Raw genomic sequence first — 22,218 nt, 5'->3', positions numbered from 1 at the left:
TTTAAGAAAATGTACAAAATATTTTTCACTGTAGTAAGTAAATATTTCAGGCCTAAACTTCGTTATATTTTATAACTTTACTATATTTTATAACGCTTTAGATAAATTGTATTTTTTTTTAAATGGTTCATTGAACAAAAATGTACTAAGAAAGCGATAAAAAATCATAATTTTCTTAGCTAATGTTTTCTACTAGACTTAAGTCTTTGCCAGTCAATGTAATGCATTTGCAACACGCACCCCTACACAACAGATCAGTCACCCAATTTCAAAATCTAATAACGTTTTTTTAGTGAAATTGCTCATGAAATAGAAAATTTAAGTTGAATTAATTTGAGTATACCAAGTACTTCTCATTAATTTATCGTAAAACAAGGGTTATCATTAGGTTTTTATAGAGCAATCTGAAAAAAAAACATCCAAACCTATTTCATCCCTTTTAATACATGTATGTTTATGTTTTTGAAATGCAATGTGTTATTATGGCAGTTATTTTGAGATTTTTGTTTAACATATCGTGGGTGTACTGGCAAAAAACATTAACTCGAAAATATGCAATTTTGACTTAATGATGCAATATTATTAAGTTTCAACGTTCTATAAACTGGCAATATACACTAAGTACATAGTTTGAAATGTCATATTTATGTGGTTTTACAAGTAAATTTAATTTTAAGTTTAATTTTAATAGCGGGTATTTTATTCAGCCTAAAAGCTTTAAATGACAGGGATTTTAGAGTTGACGTTTTTTGCCAGTATACCCATGATATGTAACCTTAAAAAAGAAATGAGTGTCATTGCTTCAATGTAAATAAAATACATGAATAACGTGTTTATAAAAAATATACATTATGCATTATTTAACCTATATCATTTCTGTTTGATATATAAATCAAAACATAATTATATCATATGGTGAAATAAATTTTGCTTACATGTATATATAAATATATGTCAAAATTAAACTATATTTTATAAAGTACATACAAAGAAGGCTTCATTAGTTTTGACACAAGTTAAGGACGCTAAAAATATAAAGAGATATCCAATGTAGGTTATTTTTAATGATTATAACATTCTTAGAATAAAATTATACTTAATATAATTTATAGAATAATACGGATTGATTATCTTATGGTTTAAATAATGTTTTATGGTAGTACGCATTTACAATAATTTTTTTTAACCAACATTAAATTTGAATATCCAATTTAAAAATTGAATATATCGATATTAGGACGAGTATATTTACTGGGTACAGTTTAAGGACGAACATTGGAAGGAGGAAAGATAAAAATATCAAATGGCAATGTGATGCACTACATATTGTAATAGCCACAAAGGAATGAATTCATAACTTATTCGGTTAAACACACAATAAATATTTTTATCAGAATTTTTCAGGTATACATGTTGTATGAAAAATATAGGTGTACAGTTAGTGGATTGCTTTAGGTCGTAAGATTGGATTTCTTAGAACTAATGTACTCTCGGCCGATATGATAGGAAGTTCATTATTGCAGTGGTAGAGAATTAAGTGGCTTACGCTTTCAAATACCCGGTCCTTGGTTCTTACCTGAAATAAATTGGGAAAATTAGATGAAAACTACTTTCAGAACTGATTTCTTATAATGCGTAAATTTTTTAGATGGTCATATTTATTTCGCTAAAACAGAGGAGGTCTCGGATTCAAATCCCAAGGTTAAAAAACCTTTTCATTCTAATTTTTATTTAATGTTATACTGGACTGGTCTGAAATGCTGGACTCATCACCTTGACTTTGTGAGATTAAGAATCAAATTAAAGTAATTTATCAAAAGTTTAAAAAAAGTTGAAAAAAATAGTTTTTTTTCCACTGTAATATTTATTTTTAATATTACCCTGGTCTGGTACTTAAAGCGCAGGGCTGATCACTTTCCTTCATATATTTAACAATCAAGATAACACCGCTTCTATGCGATCCAGTGCCCTATATACCATTTAGTGCGGATAAGGGATAGAAGAAGAAAATATCAAAAGTCTAAATAATTATATTGTGAGCATAAGATTGATTTATCTCGATATTTAGGGAGCATTTATCTCAAAATATATTATCAAATAAAATTATCAAAAAAACAAATTAAACTCTTTATTCCAAAAATGGTATCTAAATCATCAACACTTTCATCCTAAAAAAAAAACTTTTTTTTTGCGTTGTGTCCCTTTGGCATTTAATAAGCGATATGTTTGTAACTCAAAACAGGAAAGCAATTTAATCTCATACTTGAGACGGAATACTTTAAAAAAAATTGAATATAAAAAAATTACCACTCCTTCGGGATCAATAAGCAGAAGATGTTTTCGAGAATTCTGCTGGACTCCTGTTAGAACATACTGGCCAGGAGAGCCTTGAGACTCCCTTACAAGGAAGTCCCCGTCATTGGTCACCAACTGAAAGATATGCATCATGTTATACATAGATAGAATATTGAATCCATTATGGCATGCATTCTAAATAGAAGACATTGTTTGCATGGAATAATATTTAAATTATGCAAAGGAATTCCATACTGAAATTGATAATTGTGTACATATAGTTGACACCTTAACTAAGAGATTGGTAAAAAAATCATATTTTTTTAAAAAGGAATAACCCGCAAAGCTTCTACTCTTAGAGGTTTGTCTGCAGGGAGGATAGTAAGGATAGGGAAGGAAAATGTGAAAAACGCATCGCAAACACCCGGAACAAATGAAAATAAAACTTTCTGAATTTATTGCGCAATTGGTGGAAATAGAACCTGCGATGCCAGTTTCGCAACTTCGCCACGGCGCTTTTGATATAGAAACATCAAATAATTCCTTCTTTTCTGATTTTGAAATGAGGCTGGGGCAGAAGGTAAAAATACCCTTGCCGGACTTAAGCATCAATCGACCGAACGGGTAGAAATACCTTTCCCGTCCTTAGTGTGTTAAATGGTCCCTCATCCTCAGGTTGATGTAGGTCCTTCTATCATATGCAATGTCACCTAGACATTCTATTTAAAGTAATAAACAAAACCAAACCTGTTCTGCAGCAGCTCTGCTAACAGTACCATGGAACCAGGGTTCATTTTGTAGGAAAGTTTTCTGTTGGACAGGTTTCAATTTTTCTATGGCCGTTGTAAATGGTTCTAAAATAATAAAAAAAAGATCTGTCATTAAAACATAAAAAAAAACATAAAAGTTCAATTCAGACAGTACCAAACGATGATTTGTGTCTATAATAATATTAGCATAAATCTGGCTTACGAAATACAATGAAAAATAGATATTGATCATGTTTTTAAAGACAGAATAAGTTATGTATATAAGAATTAGTATTTTAGGTTATGTTAGATACATATATGGAAACAGCCTACAGTGGATATTATTAAGCTTTTAGTAATACTTTAGTTAAAACCAAAAACATCTGGGAGTCCATCACATGAAGATTATTGAAAATGATTCTAAAAGTAGAAGTGTGTCATATGTATTTAAAACATAAGCAAATAAAATTTAAACCATGTTTATTTACTCATTGAAACATATATTTAAAAAAAATATAATTAAACACATCTTTTGCATATAAAAAAAAAAATGTCAGCATCAATTTCCTTAAATTAATGATAGTTAAGGTTGATTTAAAAATAATTGACACTGAAAACCAGGTGAGAAAATTTAATACACATTAATTTATATTTTAAAACCAGTTATGAGTTTGTCTCATGTTTATTTGTTTTGAAAAAATAATTGGTTAGTTACAAAAATGATGAAACAGAGTGTACCTACGAAGGTTAGTCTAAACGACTGAAATTTGAGGTGAAAACAAAAACTTACGCATCCCAAAGACATCCTGCTGCGGTTGTGTTTGGTTTGGAGTAACAGGGGAGGTTTCGTTGACATAATTGTGCTCACGTGGCAGTGTACTTGGGCCCGTGTGCGTAGGACTGCTAAGATCGATAAGGTTACCAGCACTGAGGCCCCCAGTCGCACTGCAGGGTAGACTAGTGGGGGCAACACGAGAACTAAAAGAAAAAAAATGACAAATAACAAAAAAGCTAGGTGCTCAAAGACATGTCGCTCACTCCTTTCAAGAACGTCATAAATAAAAAAACTTGATTTTTCAGGAGAACGTTTTTAAAGTTTAAAAATACAATACAATGTATTAAAAATAAATATCAAGCCACTTATTGAACTTTTTACTGTGCAACAGATCTTTTTAGGTAAAACCTGAAGGTTTTTTCTCCATTTGAAAAATATTTAGTTTTTTTTTAAAAATAATTAAACAATACCTTTTATTCAAATACAAAAACCATATTTTCTGCCCTGTACCGGGTAAAGATTAGTTAAAAATATGCCGCTTTTGCTGGGATAAAGTACATTTTCTGGGCATTCCGAAAACATGCACAACTGAAAATTGACGACTTTTGATTTATGACGTTCTTGAAAGGAGTGAGCGATATGTGAGCATCATGGTGACGGTGTTATGGTAAAGAGGAGCCGAACCATCATGGAATTTTCGGATAAACAAATTTACATATCAGAATAAACACATTTATTGCATTTAATATGCATTGGTTATATTTTGTGATCTCTTTCACTCTAATAAATGTGGAGAGAGCGAGACAACTAAACTAGTCGGCTTTCGTTTGATCCGATTTCCGGCCTCTCGCTTATCGGATGGCTGCATTCAGTCGCCGCCTGACGGTGCGTTGGAATGGACGTGGCGCCTATGACTCAATTGGCGGCGAGTTGGTAGTCGCTGCGAGCTGCGTACTAGTTTTCCATACAAAAGTTAACTGGGGCCTTTTGGTACCCCCTTCGGAACACGTGTAATTTTTGGATGATCAGTACCGGAAAGGTTAATAAATATAAGTGTAGGTTATTTTTTAAAATTAACTAGCTCTTAGATTAGAATCATTTAACCAAAAATATTCAGGAACATATTAAATTTATTTGAATTTACTGAAACTCATTGACTACCAACAGACGATGAAGAGGAATATATATACATACATCCAATCATAAGTCACTTGGAGTTAATTAAAACTCACATGAATAACTGTTGCCACGCAACGTTTTAGGAAATTGAGCCACCTGGTTTAAAACAATAATGACATTCTTCCAAATCCATAGTTGTGCTTTACTTATTCAGCTGTATTCAATATGCATGTACAATTGATGATGACATAGATGGCATAATTTGGGTATTTAAATTGGACAAACGCTAAGTAGTGTTAATTGAACTTGACCTGTATTTTAAAACAATTTGGAGAGGGATAAATTTTCTTGAGGTCTTTAAATTTCAATGTAAAAGGAAAAAAGTAATATATAACAACCTGTCGGCTGGCTTAAGTGATAACTTTAAACACCTGTGTCACATTCACCATTCTGCACATGTGTTCTGATCAGTCATAGCACTTGATCAGATGTATGTGTGCAAGATGTACACATTACTTGTTGATAATACCGTGTCAAAATTATGCAAACTTGTATGTGTACGGTTTTACAACCCTGAGTTCCCTAGTTATTGCTGCTATTCTATGCTTCTTTTCCTACAAACAATTCATCCTCTTTTTCCTTTATCACACAGTAGTAATTTCCTTCACACTGAGCTTCTTAACTTACGTCACCTGTAACCCTTCAAATAAACATAAGCCACTCCTATACTCAAGAATCTGCAGTGCAGAGCTGATCACCTTCCGTTCATATAGTTAATGTCGGTTTGACACGGTATCTTATCCATCCCGTAGAATAAGTTTAGTTTGAATTTATACACCTCATGAAAAAAAAACTTTATCATAGCATGCAAAACAGTAATTTCAGGCAATCACATGTAAAAAGTATCATTAATCTTAGTTTTAAGTTGGCATGTTACATTATGTAAATTTAATTACCATTTATATGTATGTAGTAGGCAGTCACATGCAATTAGCAATTATAAATTAATGTTTAAAAAAGGTATAGGCATGTACAAGGGTTGATTGACGTGGTCCACCCCTGACCTATTTCGGAGTGGATGAGAATTTTTTTTTGTACCTTATTTTTTTGATGAAGCCTCCTAGACTTGTATGCGGTTTTTTCTAGTAATGCTTCGATATTTCTATAGCTTCCTGGTAGAACATTTATTTGACTCCTGCCAACCACTCATCTACATATTAAGTGAACTATCGTTTTTTAAAATTTATTCTTACCCAAATGTTTTGGGATAAGTGTGTAGACACTGGGGGCTAATACAGCTTCGTGAATACCAGACGCTGAAACTAGTCCTTAGTGTGCTGTAGCACCATCCTAATAAAATAGCACCCCATTGCCTAGTTTTCTCTCCTTTTTAGCGTAACAAGAACCTGTAATGTGGCTTCTTTTGTAGAGGTAATCAACAAGCATACACCCTGCATTATCACAGAAGACCAAGGCCTTCTCGGATGACATTTGGACAGCAATCGAGGAAGTCCTGTTTTTGCAAGAAACATTCTGCAAGTGTCCGATTGAAGTTTCTTTTGTGTGAGTGTCAAAATTTGAGGAACCCAATGTGTCAAAAATCTACAAAATTTTATTATGTGTTGGACAGTTTAATTCGACACACCCACTTCGTGTTCAATCTCCTTGATGGTTATTCCCATCACTATTAACACACTTAGGACGGGAAAGGTATATCTACCCGTTCGGTTGATAATTGATTAAGGACGGGAAGGGTATTTTACCTTCTGCGCCGGCCTCATTTCTAAGTCAAAAAATAATGAACCATTTAATGTTTTTTATGAATATTATGTACCAATCTCTTTGTTAAGGTCTAAACTATAGGTTCACAATTATCAAATCCCGTCACTAGCGGTCAGCAGGTGTTAAAAACACCCATACGAAATGTGTAAATATTATAAAAAAATTATGTTTTTGGCAATTGCAGCGCTCACAGAAAGCTCTCCTACAAGTTTATCTTTACATGAAGTTCTGCCACACTTGAATTCTCAATAACACTTTTTCAAGGTGTCATATCGACGTGCCCTACGTAAAGTGCTCTAACTACATTTTGGTCAATTTTGAGATATTTGGTGTATGTTATCAACTGACCGTTATCTACAAATATAAAGAAACAAAAAAAAATTATAAAATAAATTAGGCCTAGTTTTCAGGCATTTAAGACGCTATCTACATCGAATTTTTAAAATGAACTGAACTCCTAAAACGCTAAATACTTAATTTTGACAAAGCATAAAGTTTTAAATTTATTTAATAAATTATTTTATCGTGTTTTTGAATGAATAATACTAGTTTAGAATTTCAGATAAAACCGTTAATTAATAAAAAAGAATACGTTGAAAAAAATCTTCTAAGCTCTCTCCTGTAAAGTAACAGATTTGCAGATGGAGTACTTTACGTGGGGGACGTCGATATGATGTTGTGAAATCTCCCAAGATGCTCAACAAACCTTGGTGGATTTGAGGAGGCAAACGTTTTAAATAAAAACAAAACTAAATAACAAAACTTTGCTTATCAGCACTGAACAGAATTTTGCAGTTGTCAGCACGTTGTTGTAATTAAACTGTTGCGAGCCATTGCAGGCATAAACTAGTTGCTTGGCACTTAACAAGAGTCGTATGACGCTACGTAACGCATACACATCACCTCGACTAGTCAACACGAAGAAGATTAGGGGTGCAACATAACAATCAACAATAGTAACATAATAAATCTTTTAAAAATACATACACATGATTGTTTGTTGGGAGTGGCGGAACAAGGGGTACAAAATCTAAAGGTTGAAGATCCTGAGGTGCCTTTCCCGGAAGGTCATTGAGATATTGTCTCGGGCGATGTCGTCGTCCGTGCAGAGTTCTGGGAGAAACAGGAAAAGTACATTTTGATTTTGGTATTTCAATTGTTGCAGTACTTTTTTTTTTTACATTTTCTTTCAGCATTGCATTTTAACATTTTGGTTTTGATTTGTTGTGGTTAAATTTGGAAAAAAAAAGGAAATGAAAAAAAATGCTGTTAAATTTGGTAAAAAGTGTGACGTGTATCAAAATGACACAAATCAAAGCACATTTGATTATAAGATTCGGCAGAAATTTATGAGATGCGCAAATGGTAACAAGGTCTTACTATGTGTCAATTAAAAAAAATCTGTTCCAGGTATTTATTAATTTACTTCTGGCTGCTAACTGTGCATAGAACACCACATTGAATCAACAAGGTATTAACTCAATTGTAGTTATATGAGGGAGGGTGATCAGTCCTCCACTCCAAATGAGTGGAATATGTTTGATGGAATGTAGATGAGGTAAGTGAAGGGGCTTAGGATGAAGGACATTACAGACAATTAGGAAATTAAATGCAAAGCAGAAATGGCAAATAATTGAAAAATTATAGCTATAAAAAAACATTAGACACATTTAATTTATTTTTACTTTTCTAAATCCTAAAATAATGTGAATTAAGTTTACAGTTGACGAAATGATCAAGAAATATTATTAGTGATGGCATTTATTTTTATTATTATCACAGTTAGTAAGAATCATGCTAGCTGTCAGTCATTAAAAGCATTTATTTGTAATTGGAGATAATCCAAAATTGTGAACAGTAATTGAATAAACATAAAAAATGTCGTATAAACATTTGATTAGATTTTGGTCAGAAAGCATTGCAAAATTGTATTTCATTGAAAATATAATCCATTTCAAAACAAATATAGATTTTGTTATTGACAGTCTTAAACCAGGAAAGGGCTCAGAAATTCTTATCATTATATTATATCGGAAGAATTTGTTGAGAAAAACAACAAGATAGTGATAGATTATGAACCCACAAAGACTACAACCACAAAATAATATGAAAACAAGTTACTTATGTTACTTACTATAAAAAATGTAAGTGAGGTTTGGGTGTGATAGATATTAAGAATATATAAAATATACATGTATATAAGTTAATTATTTATTCAAGGATAACTACTTGAAATGAAGAAAGGTCACAAAGCATAGCCCAATTTAAAATACTCCTACGTATCTCTAAGATGATTTATGAGTATTCAGTCCACTTGATAATCGCGTTATGTTAAATTTTTATTTATTTATTTATTAATAAAAGAGAAATATTTGTGTTTTTATTATTTACAAAAATACTTTTAATTTCACACTATTTCTGTGACCCTTAGCGGCTTATTATTGAAATAGGTATCAAATTGTGGTAGAGTGGGTTCGAACCGAGAAACTCTGACTCAAGAGTCCGCAACACTAACCACGGGACCACAACCCGACACTTAGGCTCTTTAGCTAATGGCGGCAATCGGTAGAAGATTTAAAATATTAACATCTATGTTTAATTAGTAGCTTAGTTTTGATTTAACAAGCGAATTGGAATTTTTCGGCATTTAAACAAAAAGGGAAAAATTAATAAACATCTTAAAGACGAAATATCAAATTTTAAACAAAAATTTTTTGTATACCTAAAATATAATAATAAGTTTTAAATAAATTTAAGGATGAAAACTTGTTACTCACACTACATTTGATGGTGTTGTAAGGAATTCTTTAAAACGTAATTCAAAAGCTTGTCCAATTGTAGAAATGACATCTGAAGCAAGGCCACCTCCACACTCCATAACATAGCACGCTCGCCAGTCCTGCAAGTTCTTGGCTACGTACGCAACAAAATCCAGTGTGTCCTAAAGCATAATAAAATCTACCATCAGCAAAAAAAAACACTTTTCTTTTTTAAATTAATAACCCGCAAAGTCTCTACTTTTAGAGGCTTGTCTGCAGGTAGGATATTAAGGAAAGGGAAATGTGAAAAACACATCGCAAACACCCAATCGAACAAAAATCTTTCTTGAATTTATTTTGCAGTTGGCGGTAATCGAACCTGTGACCCCAGTTTCGCAGTCGAACGACTACCCAACTACGCCACAGAGCCTGTCTTATGTTTGGAATTGATAAATTCCGTTTGACTGTTGAATGATATTGTTTTGAACATTCTCCTGTAGATATTTTACATTAGCTGATAATATAATAAATATCTCAACAGAAACATATAACATTAATATATCGCTCACTCCTTCCAAGAACGTCATAAATAAAAAAACTTGATTTTTCAGGAGAACGTTTTTAAAGTTTAAAAATATAATACAATGTATTAAAAATAAATATCAAGCCACTAATTGAACTTTTTACTGTGCAACAGATCTTTTTAGATAAAACCTGAAGGTTTTTTCTCCATTTGAAAAATATTTACTTTATTTAAAAAAAATATTAAACAATACCTTTTCTTCAAAATGCAAAAACAACACTTTCTGCCCTGTAGCGGGTAAATATTAAGTTAAAAATATGCCGCTTTTGCTGGGATATAGTACATTTTCTGGGCATTCCGAAAACATGCACAACTGAAAATTGTCGATTTTTGATTTATGACGTTCTTGAAAGGAGTGAGCGATATCTATAACATATAAGTTTAAAAACACCAAATAAAAAAATCCTTACCGTATCTCCTCCTGAAGCGAATGAAATCCTCGGCATATCGTGTCGAGCGATGGTTTCCCCTCCTTCTAACAGATTGAGTGAGAGACTTTTACTAGATATGGTTAGCGAGACATTTGCTCCGGCGTGATTCATCCGCGGCTTGTCGGCAATCGCACGAGACACTTTTTTGTCAACTCTTCGCTTCTTGTCTGCGGTTTTCAAGCCGACAGATTCGCATACTCTGTTTATACACTCCCTAAAAATTAAAAGATTTTATAAATTTAAAACATTTCAAATTCTTAAATGAATAATTTGCAAAGCAAATTTTAGATGCTTGTGTGCGGGTAGGATACAAAGGATGGTGAAGGAAGATACAATTTTTATTATTAATATATATATTTTTTCAAGGATCAACTCACAAAGCCTCTAGCCTCACTTTTAGAGGCTTGTCTGCAGGTAGGATAGTAAGGATTCATTCATTCAAACCCTTATCCGCACCCCAATGGTGCATAGGGCACTGCATCATATAAATGCAGTGTTATCTTGATCGTTAATACATGAAGGAAAGGTTATCAGCCCTCCGCTTCCGGTACCAGTCCAAGGTAATATTGAAAAAATATAAGAGTGAAAAAATCACTTATACTTATTTGACCCCCCCGTGGGAATCGAACCAGGGACCTCCAGTACGGTAGCTGAGCGTGCTGACCATTACACTACGGAGGCGGACAAAGGATAGTAAGGATAGGGAAGGTAAATATGAAAAATACTTTGCCAACACCCAGACCAATTGAAAATAAATCTTTCTTGAATTTGTTTTGCACATGGCGGGAATCGAATCCGTACGCCAGTTTCGCAGTCGAGCGTCTACCTGATTACGCTACAGCGCCTGTAGACACGCAACAATAGATAAGAAATACCCAGACTAATTGAAAATAAATATTTCCTGAATTTATTTTGCAATTTGGTAGTGTCTAGTCTACTAAACCGTGGCACCTGTCAATGTATTGAATATAATAATTTACTAATTCTAGGAAATGATATACAATTGGTGAATATTAAAAGTGTGACTGTTAAATATTTATCATTAGAACTTATCAGGGAATGTAGGTTTGAAATAGACATTAGTAATTATTCATAGTTAAGCGTAGATAAACGACAAATTATGAATACAGCAGTGTCAAGGGGTCATAGCATAACATAATGACTGCTAATTGTGTGATAAGTCTAATTCCCTTTTTTTAAATGTAAATAAAATCAGAAAAAAATGGTATAAACATGACATATTTCCATATACAACTGAAACGTCAAATCTATTTACCGCAAAATGTAATTTTTAATTGTAACAGTCGAAAACTATAAGGTTCGACTGAAATTGGGTGGGATAAAGATGTCTGCCACAATTTATTTTCATAATGGAATTTGTGATTTCTCAAATCAACCCTTGGTTGCGGCTGCGGCTTATAAAAACATTTTCGTTTTTAGTGTTTTTTTTCGGCCATGCCACAAATTTGCAAAAACATAATAAATTTTTAATGTACTGCATTTGTACCAACAAATAGTAGATGAAGCATATTTATATAGTAAAGATAACAGGTAATAATTTTTTTAATTCATTATAAATTTTATTTTATATAAATATGTATTTTATTAAGAAAAATTGTACTTACTTGGCTACTAATGATCTTGTTTCAAAATCCAAACTCTTCATTGACGTATATATTTCCAAACATCCAATGTACTATTGAAAAAAATAATAAAAACTTTAACTTATGAGCATTTATTTTTAAAATCAAAGGCAGAAATCAAGTTATTACGAACAAAAGTTTGAATATGTAGGAAAATATTTTATAAATGAATATTGACAAAACGAATGAACGAAACAGGATATTGTTAGCATAATTTATACATACTCGAACAGCGTACGTGATCCCATCCTTGGACACTAATAAGTCTGGATGTAGCCATCCTCTGGCAGGCTTCGCGATAAGCAAACTACTATCCGTCATTTTTAAAGGAGTCATACGCGTTTTTCAGAAAAACGAATAACGAACATGATTCACAATAACTTTTCAAAATATATTCGCGCGAATTAGAAAGGATAACGCTACATTGTACACCCTACGCAAATGACTCATGCGATATTAATTCTAATTATTCAAAATATAAACACGCTATTGTAAACAGTGTAAATATGTTAACACCTCAAAATATAAAGTAGTATTGTGAATAGACAAGTTGACCGTGTAAACAGCAGAGAAGTTTCAAAGTTAAATTATATTGAAATGACGCGGGTCGAAGAAGAAAAAAACATAAAAACGTCCTCACGACGGCACTGTCACACTATTTGCTGCCAATTTGACAAGCAACTCCATAGATAAATAGGATAGATCGCAATACTTGACGTCTATAAAAGTCAGCAGTGCTTACTTAACCATTTGGAGCTAATGGCAACACTTTTATATACACGGTTGCCCATAATCACTGATAAATATCCATAAGTTACCACCATATTTCCACTATTACGAGCGTGAAAGACTATCAATGTATCCACTGAATTAAAATTGTAACAAAAACAGGAAAAATAAAATTCTCCATATTTTACCGAATTTACATATTTTTCTTCCATTTTATTTGATTAAATTTATAAATTTTGTATTGTAAATATTCTTCATTACTTAAAAATATTTTTTTGTGTAGCTTTTTGTACTTAAAATGAGAGAATTAAAATTTCAAAAACCTTTGATTTGTTATGATAAATATTTTCCTCATTTGAAAAGTATTTTGTATAAAGAACGTCATCAAAAGGATTTCAAACTCAAATTTTGTTTTTGACCACTTTTATTTTTAGTACTTTTTCCCAACCGGGTTTGACAAGCACCTTGTCATCTTCAGGGATGGATATATAATTAAAAGGAGTTTAAATCGGTAATTATATTACGCGAGATTCTTCTTCGTGGATATCCTTGATTCAGTACATAAAAGAAACGTTCTCTTTTCTAAGTACTTTTCTAAGTATAATACATCAAATCTCCTTGAGCATATTACATGAGTAGTTAATCATTTTTTTTTCTCTAGATTTGTATTGATATATCTTTACATATATATTTACAAAAAACTTGATTTTTCAGGAGAACGTTTTTAAAGTTTAAAATTATAATACAATGTATTAAAAACATATCAAGCCACTTACTAAACTTTTTACTGTGCAACAGATCTCTTTAGGTAAAACCTGAAGGTTTTTTCTCCATTTGAAAAATATTAAGTATACTTGAAAAAATAATTAAAAAATACCTTTTCTTCAAAATGCAAAAACAACACTTTCTGTCCTGTAGCGGGTAAATATTAAGATAAAAATATGCCTCTTTTTCTGGGATATAGTACATTTTCTGGGCATTCCGAAAACACGCACAACTGAAAATTTGCGATTTTTGATTTATGACGTTCTTGAAAGGAGTGAGCGATATGTATCAATATAAAGGAAGAAGTCTATTAAGATAGCAATATAGAAGTTTTACAGGGTTGGAAAATTATTTTTTTTCGACGTACCTAACGTAATCTATTATATACTTTTGTTGTTGTTTATTTTCAAAATATCAACTACCATGTCTCTCACGATAATCTTAACTTTTGAACATGTAACTAACTATCTTTACTTTTAAACATGTTACCAACAGATAAAAGTAAAATTCTTTCCTTCTTAGTTATAAATAAATGTATTTTGTAATTATGATATGATTAATTCAAAATTTGCATATTTAAGGAATTATTTTTCCAATAAAAAGAGACTTACTATTTTTCTAATTTTATTTATTGATTTGTAAATGATGCGGAATATGTACATAGAAATGCGTGTCACAATAGGCTTTAAGAAATAGTTGTATTTACCAAGTAAAAATAAATTTAAAAATAAACAGAAACTATTTATGTATTAATATGTATGTCTTTGCGTGGCGTGCGGCGTGCCATTAGTTTACCTATGACCATAGACTTGCCATGAACTATGGAAACTAAGAATACTTCAACTTGTTTGCATGACGCGTAACACACGCGTCTAGGTCTCTTGTAGAATACACGAAGCTGAATAGCGCATGCTCCTGTGTTTCGCGGGGTCGTAAGGGGTGGGTTATGGGATGGGGTCGTGGGACTTCCGTGGGGGTACATTTTACCCCCCCAAAGTTACGCGATTTTAGATGGGTTTAGATTTTGAGATGAGAATAATCGGAGTATACTAAAGCGTTTAAAGATAGAATGTAACTAAAATAAATATTTTAAATGCATTGGGAGTAATGTCAAATATTTACCATAATTATTTTATATCAGGTATAATACGTCATAACTAATTATAGAACAGATTAACTATAGGAGAATACCTAATGTTTATTAATTGGCACCCATATATGAATAGAGGCAACTTATGGATCCTTTGGCGTACACCGTATTGAATGTGCCTAGCCAATATTTATCCTGAAATTTAGAGACATGTATGTTATATTTGAGTGCACGTCAATACTAGTGACTTGCAAAAAATACAAAATTGATACATTTTCGTTGCTGAATCCTTTTCATTTGTTTGTTTAAAGAACAATGATATTTTATGATTACTATTTTGAAATTTTGTTGTTATTGAAAACATTATTGTCTCCAAAATTAAATGAGATATTTTATAGTTATATTGTGATGAAAAAAAGAGGAATTGAATTTCGGAATTGTAGTATTACATCTTTGAAGCCAATTCATTCAACAGTGTTTTATTATCATCTACATACTTATAAATGTCGTTGCAAATCCTTTTCCCAAATTTTCAGCTCTAACATTCATTGTTTTTCTAAAAAAAATATAAGTGAAATTATTTCCTATCAATTTTTTGTCGCACGTATTTTTTATTATTATTTATCATTTAGGTTTTTAGAATACTAACGATTAAGAAATGGTGTTTGGGCCATGATGTTCGTGAAGGATTTTTAAGAGAAGTAACTTTATGCCAATAAATATGCAGTGTTCCTTTTTGCTGCGTTTTTCGTTTTCTTATATTTCGCCAATTTATGATAGTAATATTATTTTAAATAATTTTTGGATATTGTTTGCCAACCCTATTAATATTTTTAATAAATTGTATTTTTGAAAGCTTTTTGCAATGAAAACAAATGTTTTTTTTTAAAATTACCTAACGTCCAAGTGACTCTGAAATCTAGCTACGGCTTATGCAACACCGTTTATCATGTCCCTACTCAGGCTACAACATTATAAGTTTCATAGCCTATGCCTACTCGTGAGTGGATTTACTCTTTATGTTTAAAGTTACTATAATTTCATGTAATTCATTTGTGAAAATTATAGGCAAAAACACTCGCTAAAGTAAATGGTAATTTATTTATCATCCGTTATGCTATTATGCTCACTAAATAAATAAGCACCCCGCAGGGATAGGCAGGGAGAATAAAACGCCACACCAATCCGTCTTTGCAAACAATTCTTCCACATTCACGTATCTCTTAATATACCCGCCAATTATTCTGACTCCTGGACTGACCACTTTCAAGTATTTGAAATACTTGATTATGCCAAGTTTTCCACGGTCTTCGCCTAATATATTTTTTTTAACTATTCTTTCATCTCACATTCGATTCGTATGCCCAAACCATCTCAACACACCTTCTTAATTTATCGATAATGCTTTGCATATTTTCATCAACATTCGAACATCCATCACACAACGTTTTGCTCCAAATTCGTGTGAGAGAACAAATTTCGACTGAATTCAGTCTACTTTCATCCATCATTTGCCAACTCCATGGTTCACTTCCATACAATAAAAAATAATTTGTAAAAAATAATGATGCATAGGGCACTGCATCATATAAACGCAGTGTCCCCTTGATTATTAACACATTAAGGAAAGGTGATAAGCCCTCCGCTTCAGGTACCAGTCCAGGGTAATATTGAATGAATATTGGAGTGAAAAAAACACATATTTATTTGACAGCATAGCGAATAATAGTTATAAATGTATTTTTTGTGTTCTTATAAGATTCCGTTGTGCTTTAGAATTTCTACATCTACCTTATACTCGTATTTCAATCAAATACAAGTTTTTTTCGATTATTTTAAAATTTTGTTTCACAGCCAGCATTTCTGATATATAAATTACTTGTTTGCTTTAAGGTTCGGAATGCATTTTTGTTTTTGTGCATTCCGTATTTGGAGGCCCGGTCAAGTACCTATATTTCACATATTTTTATTATTAGCATAATCATTGTTTTATCGATAACGTAGGTATATTCAACATAAGCCGAGGAAAATAACTGAAAGCTGAATGCACTCGCGTTTGATATATTTTGTTATTTACAGAACGATTTTTTTCCTTATATAGAACAATTTGGTTTGCAATGAAACGATCAAGAAAACATGAAATACTGTGGAACCTCTCATAAGGAGTGATTCGCATAACGAGCAAAAAAAGTGAAAGAGTTGCTCTCTTAATGAGAGAAATTTCGCATAACGAGTTGCAGAGAAAAGGTAAGTTCCTTTTTCACGACATTCACTTGTGAGCCGGGACTTCCGCGCTAGTCAAAACAATAACTGTTTCGCTTAGCTAGTAAGATTCTGAAACGAATCATGCTCATAACGAGAGGTTCCACTGTAATAATATTTTGCAAAATACACAACATTGTAATAAGTATTCAAAATAAATTAATGGTAGCTACAGAGGTACTAAAAATTACGAATCTCTATTCACGAATTCTGTTAAAATTCAACCAAGAATTTGGCTGGTTTTATACCCCAGTATCTTAGGCTTTCTCTATCCCTCTCGTCAGGTTATTTCTTACAATTAATTTAATTGTTTTATAAACAATTTATTATAACTCATTGCTAGAGTTTTTCTCTTTTAATCATGTATTTTTTTTATATAGTGTTATATTTATAATAACAATACGGATACTAATTTTGTATGCATAAGTATGAGGGCTTAGTTCACAGTTTGCAGTGAACCTCCATACTGTTATGTATATACCCTTTTCTAAGCATCATTTCGGTTTAGACATAATATGTTTAAAAATATGTACGAAATTAGACATAATAATATATAGGTTTATGAATAAGCATTTAAAAATAAAAATTGTCATTTATCAATTTCATCGACGGAAATCAAAATATTATGCATCCTAAGAACTGGAACAAGGGGTTGATTGGTTATGCAAGCAAATAAGAACACAGAAGCTATCATTTTGTTTATGTATAAAAAATGCCGTGTTTACAAATCCTCGGGCCTGCCGCTCATACAAACTAAAACATAGACATGTAGACAATCTCCTGCGTAGGTAAGTTCGGCGGGAAAAAGAGATGGAACAAATATCTGACGGGAATCTCCACGAGAGTGAGCGTGTCGGCGCAATCTGTAACCCCTAACGCAGTCTTTGGAACGCTGTTCAACGCGTTAGTACGAGGACATATATACAAAAAATCTTTCAACTATTATGAACGGTTTTGAAACAGTACTGTTGGTTTAAACTTTTTTACTTACAAACGAAATTTATAGGCAAGTGTTTATACAATTTGTGGACGCACTGGCGAGTACCCTGATACGCGCCGAGTTGTTTCGCGACGCCTCAAGCGCCGGTCGCGTCTTGTCCCGCTCGCGCTCCATTTTTGAAGTTTGAATTATATTGAATTAATCTTTTGGCGGCTATTGTCTATGACCGATAGTAAATGGATGACCGTGCCATAGTGCTGGATATTGGATCGTGTTGCTAACCAGTGGAGCTAACAAGGTGGACATTGATTTTTGATAGTGTTTGTGAGAAGGATTCTGGGGTTTACCACGAGGTAGCCGGCGCGTGCCTCCACTTATTACGCAGAGGTAAGTACTAGCAGCCCAGTAGGTACTTCCCCTAAGGATTCTGTCCGTGTTTATTTGTATAATTCGAGCTCCGGTTTACGGTCATAATAATAAGTATTTGGTCCATCAAGGCGCCAAATTAAGAGGTTTATTATAAAATTTACAATTGTTTCGTGTATATTTTAAATATTAGAACAAAATTAAGTTTCGCGTGATAAAATTTATTCATCAATAATTGATTCAGAACCCACTGGCATAATATTTATGTGTATTTTTAATTACTGGAAAACAAAGAACATATTTCAATATTTAATAACGCAGTTATGAAATAGTTACTTATGACGTACAAATAAACAAATCTGTTCGTGTTTAGTTTGTGTACTCTAGATTCTAGATTACCTACTACCTACATATATTAATTTAGTGACATTTTAATTATTTTGGTCACCAAATAATATTATCTCATCTACCAGATGACACATTGATGTCTATTATTTACTTTCAGTTAACCCTTTTTAAGATAAATGATAAACAAATACAACAATTAAAAGAAAATTCATATTCTACTATTTTATTAGTAGTATATATAAATAAACCATATATTATTTGTATATCGAAAAATAAACCTGTTATTTATAAATCAAGAAGGTATTAAAAATTAAAATGATATTACACTTCCTTCATTTCTTCTTGGTTATCTACTCAGTTTTAAGTTTTTCTAGTTAAAAAGTTTTTGAATATATTTTATTTCATATATTAAATAGTGAAAACTGTTCTCGGAATATTTCGAGAAATTGTCAACTTTTATAACTTCGCCATAACGTCGACCGCTTTCAAAACCAAAAGCTCCTTCCTTGAGACTTATTAATAACCAAGATAAGAAATGACAAAGTTCTTTTTAAAGTTATGAAATAGAAAATCTCAATATTCGTGATTCTAATGTCATCTACATATATTAATAAACCGAAATAAATAAATATGTCATCGTTATGCTTTAAAAACACGATATAACATTCTTGGTTTAAATCTCTAGATAATTAGGTACCTACTACATTGATAAATTCACACTCGCGGAGTTAATAAAAAAAAGACAATATCATTTTTGAGAAAATGTGACTCATTATTCTGTCACCAAAAAATGTTTGAGAAACATTAAACTCCAAAAAGCCGGGTAGCAGGAATTTTTGCAAGTTGTAATTGTTCGAATTACATAAGGATTGAAATTGCTATACCAAAAATAACGCATGTGAGTTCTATTATTTTCCTTTATTTTTTTATTATTATGTCCGCCTCCGTAGTGTAATGGTCAGCGCGCTCGGCTACCGTTCTGGAGGTCCCGGGTTCGATTCCCAGAGGGGGGTCTATAAAATGGTAAATATAAGTGATTTTTTCACTCTAATATTTATTTAATATTACCCTGGACTGGTACCTGAAGCGGAGGGCTGATCACCTTTCCTTCGTGTGTTAACGATCAAGATAACACTGCGTTTATATGATGCAGTGCCCTATGCACCATTGGGGTGCGGATAAGGGTTTTATTATTATTATTATTTATTATACCTTAAAAATATGTCACGATGTCGTCCTTAATCACTTCCGACTGAAAATCTTACCGTATCAATCAAAATATTATGGTTCCTGTAATATAACAAATGATAGATAATATGGAAACGGTATAAGAAAATAACGTTATCTCAAACAACATGAAATTAATAACATCTACATTGATGCGATTAATAATATTATGCAAAGGTAGCAATGAACCTTCCATGTGCGTTGAATACAAATTAATGTGTTGCTCGCGAACCGTTCATTCTGTGAATAATGTAATATTTAAAAAAAACTTCCACGAGAAATCGTATCAAAAGAGAAGTAGAGATAATGCTCGGGAATAATAATATGGGCAAATAACGATTGTGGATTGACACTGTACGCAGAGCTTTCCACTTATGCAATTTTTTGATCGATTATGGTTTACTGCATCATCGCACAAAGTAAGTAGGTACAATTATTGGAAAGCTTATATCTTAATAAAACTAATAAATGCTAAATATGCATATTCAAAATATAAATTGTAGATAAAGTGCAACTTTAATCTCCCGTATAGAGTCGAAAGCGCAGTAAAAGCATGTAATAGATATTTGAAATAAGTACACAAAAGGCACCGCTTCCGCCTCCGCAGTGTAATGGTCAGCACGCTCGGCTACTGTACTGGAGGTCCACGGTTCGATTCCCAGGGGGGTCAAATAAATATAAGTGATTTTTTCACTCTAATATTCATTCAATATTACCCTGGACTGGTACCTGAAGCGGAGGGCCGATCACCTTTCCTTCGTGTGTTAACGATCAAGATAACACTGCATTTATATGATACAATGCCCTATGCACCATCGGATGCGGATGAGGGTTTGAAGATAAAGAAGACACAAAAGGCTCTTTAAGTATATGGTGATGATATTAACCATGATTACTGTTTTTTTTAGTATTCTATACTGATTTGTATAGCTTATACTACTCTTATTACATGCTCACACTACTCTTTAGGCTTTGTACGGCAATATAGTGTACTTATATACTAGATAGCACGTATGACTACTGTGCGTGAAATCGCAGGATAGATTACAGTCAAAATAAAAAAGCAGTGTTTTGTTTGAAACTTAACGTAATAATATTTTACGGCGAGTATAGTAAGGGCCTCCATAGTAGTGTTGGGTTCCCGGTACGGTCATAATACTCTTACATTAAATTTGTTCTCCTGAAATGGCAATTAAAGTGGAAGACTGATCACCATGTAATTTACGATTAAGATAAAGGCGTAGTATTTGATGTAGTGCCATATGCACTAATGGATGGGGAGTAGGGACAAAAAGATAGAAAAGGGGCTGTCGAGATAACTTTGTAGATATATTACCATTTTTTTCTCTCCAATATTTCTTTCATATTATTATCTTTTTGAATTACGAAGAATTACCTTTGCTATGCGAAATCTAGATTTATGCTTCGTTGCTTCGATGGTTCCTTAATCCGAATTTCATTTCAACTTGTGTATACATTCCAGATCACTTCAAAGAACTGGAATAAATTTAAATTTCTTATCCCCTTTTTCGAATTCCGCGTTAGGTTATGGTCTGCGTGTTTATGGTCGCTTCAAAACAGCATAAATTTGAATTTCGAACATTTATGTGTCAAACTCCCTTTGCGCGGGAATCTTTACGATTCCGCTCCTTTATTCGCCATCTTGATTTTCTTGTAACCAATATTCCGTGACATTTGTCTTTAAAAAAAAATCTCTCGATGACGTTGAACAGAAAAGTTAAAGGTCGTCAAGAGAAGGTTTACTAGTTTTGTGGAAGACAAGGACTTAAAAGAAAATTTAATGCAGCGTATACAATGAAAAAGGAAATGGTTTTACAACCTATTTACTGGGTTTTCTCTCCATAGAAGTCATTTCAAGCGGTTTCATACAACGTCAAATGGTTTTAAGCTTTTAGGTTAATTGTTATGACAGGGCGTTTCTTAAAATATAAATACATATCTTGTATCGTTGATATAATAATAAAAAGTAATGTTATTTAGTTACTCTTATTCCATTTCGTCAATTCGCGACTCGGAAGTTTGGTACTTCGGTTACTACCGTATTAGGTATTTGTGCATTTTAAAAAATAAATATCAATATAAACCATACATTACAAAATTTTGGAACATGTTTTGTTTTGCGATTGGTTATTTATTTATTTAAATTTATATTGCTATCCGATCCACTGATTTGATTTTAGAACGCAATGTCAACTCTGTTCAGAGGCAGAGATAGCACTGCTTTCCGCACATTTTATATTTTTCTATGGTCAATTGCGTAAAAAAAGTATTTAAATTAACGAATAAACTCAGACATGTTTAATAATATTGTGATACCAATTAAATTCGATTATT

The 22,218-nt window shown here is 32.2% G+C and overlaps 2 protein-coding genes across 3 annotated transcripts in view; one reads left to right on the top strand and one right to left on the bottom strand.

Moving 5' to 3' along the window:
• Positions 1-459: 459 nt before the first annotated feature.
• On the bottom strand, positions 460-12,821 carry Shc (SHC-adaptor protein). Its single transcript, XM_088263491.1, has 9 exons — positions 12,362-12,821; positions 12,119-12,189; positions 10,473-10,707; positions 9,498-9,661; positions 7,708-7,833; positions 3,835-4,022; positions 3,043-3,149; positions 2,308-2,430; positions 460-1,576 (listed from the first exon to the last, which is right to left on the bottom strand). The coding sequence occupies exons 1-9, from the start codon at positions 12,470-12,472 to the stop codon at positions 1,439-1,441; spliced, it is 1,263 nt and encodes a 420-aa protein (XP_088119617.1). The 5' UTR covers positions 12,473-12,821; the 3' UTR covers positions 460-1,438.
• A 5,219-nt stretch (positions 12,822-18,040) lies between these two features.
• LOC148307392 (uncharacterized) overlaps positions 18,041-22,218 on the top strand; it is a 205,123-nt gene continuing 200,945 nt past the window's right edge. For both annotated transcript variants that reach the window (XM_088263476.1, XM_088263473.1), the window contains exon 1: positions 18,041-18,309. The gene's annotated coding sequence lies outside the window, so the exon portion shown is untranslated. The remainder of the gene's footprint in view (positions 18,310-22,218) is intronic.

The sequence above is a fragment of the Brachycentrus maculatus genome, unplaced genomic scaffold (assembly GCF_059751285.1).
Source record: "Brachycentrus maculatus isolate JH-2025_06_01 unplaced genomic scaffold, ASM5975128v1 h1tg000199l, whole genome shotgun sequence".
Lineage (NCBI taxonomy): Eukaryota > Metazoa > Arthropoda > Insecta > Trichoptera > Brachycentridae > Brachycentrus > Brachycentrus maculatus.
The sequence above is the reverse complement of the archived record's forward strand: the minus strand, read 5'-3'. Positions and strand labels throughout refer to the sequence as shown.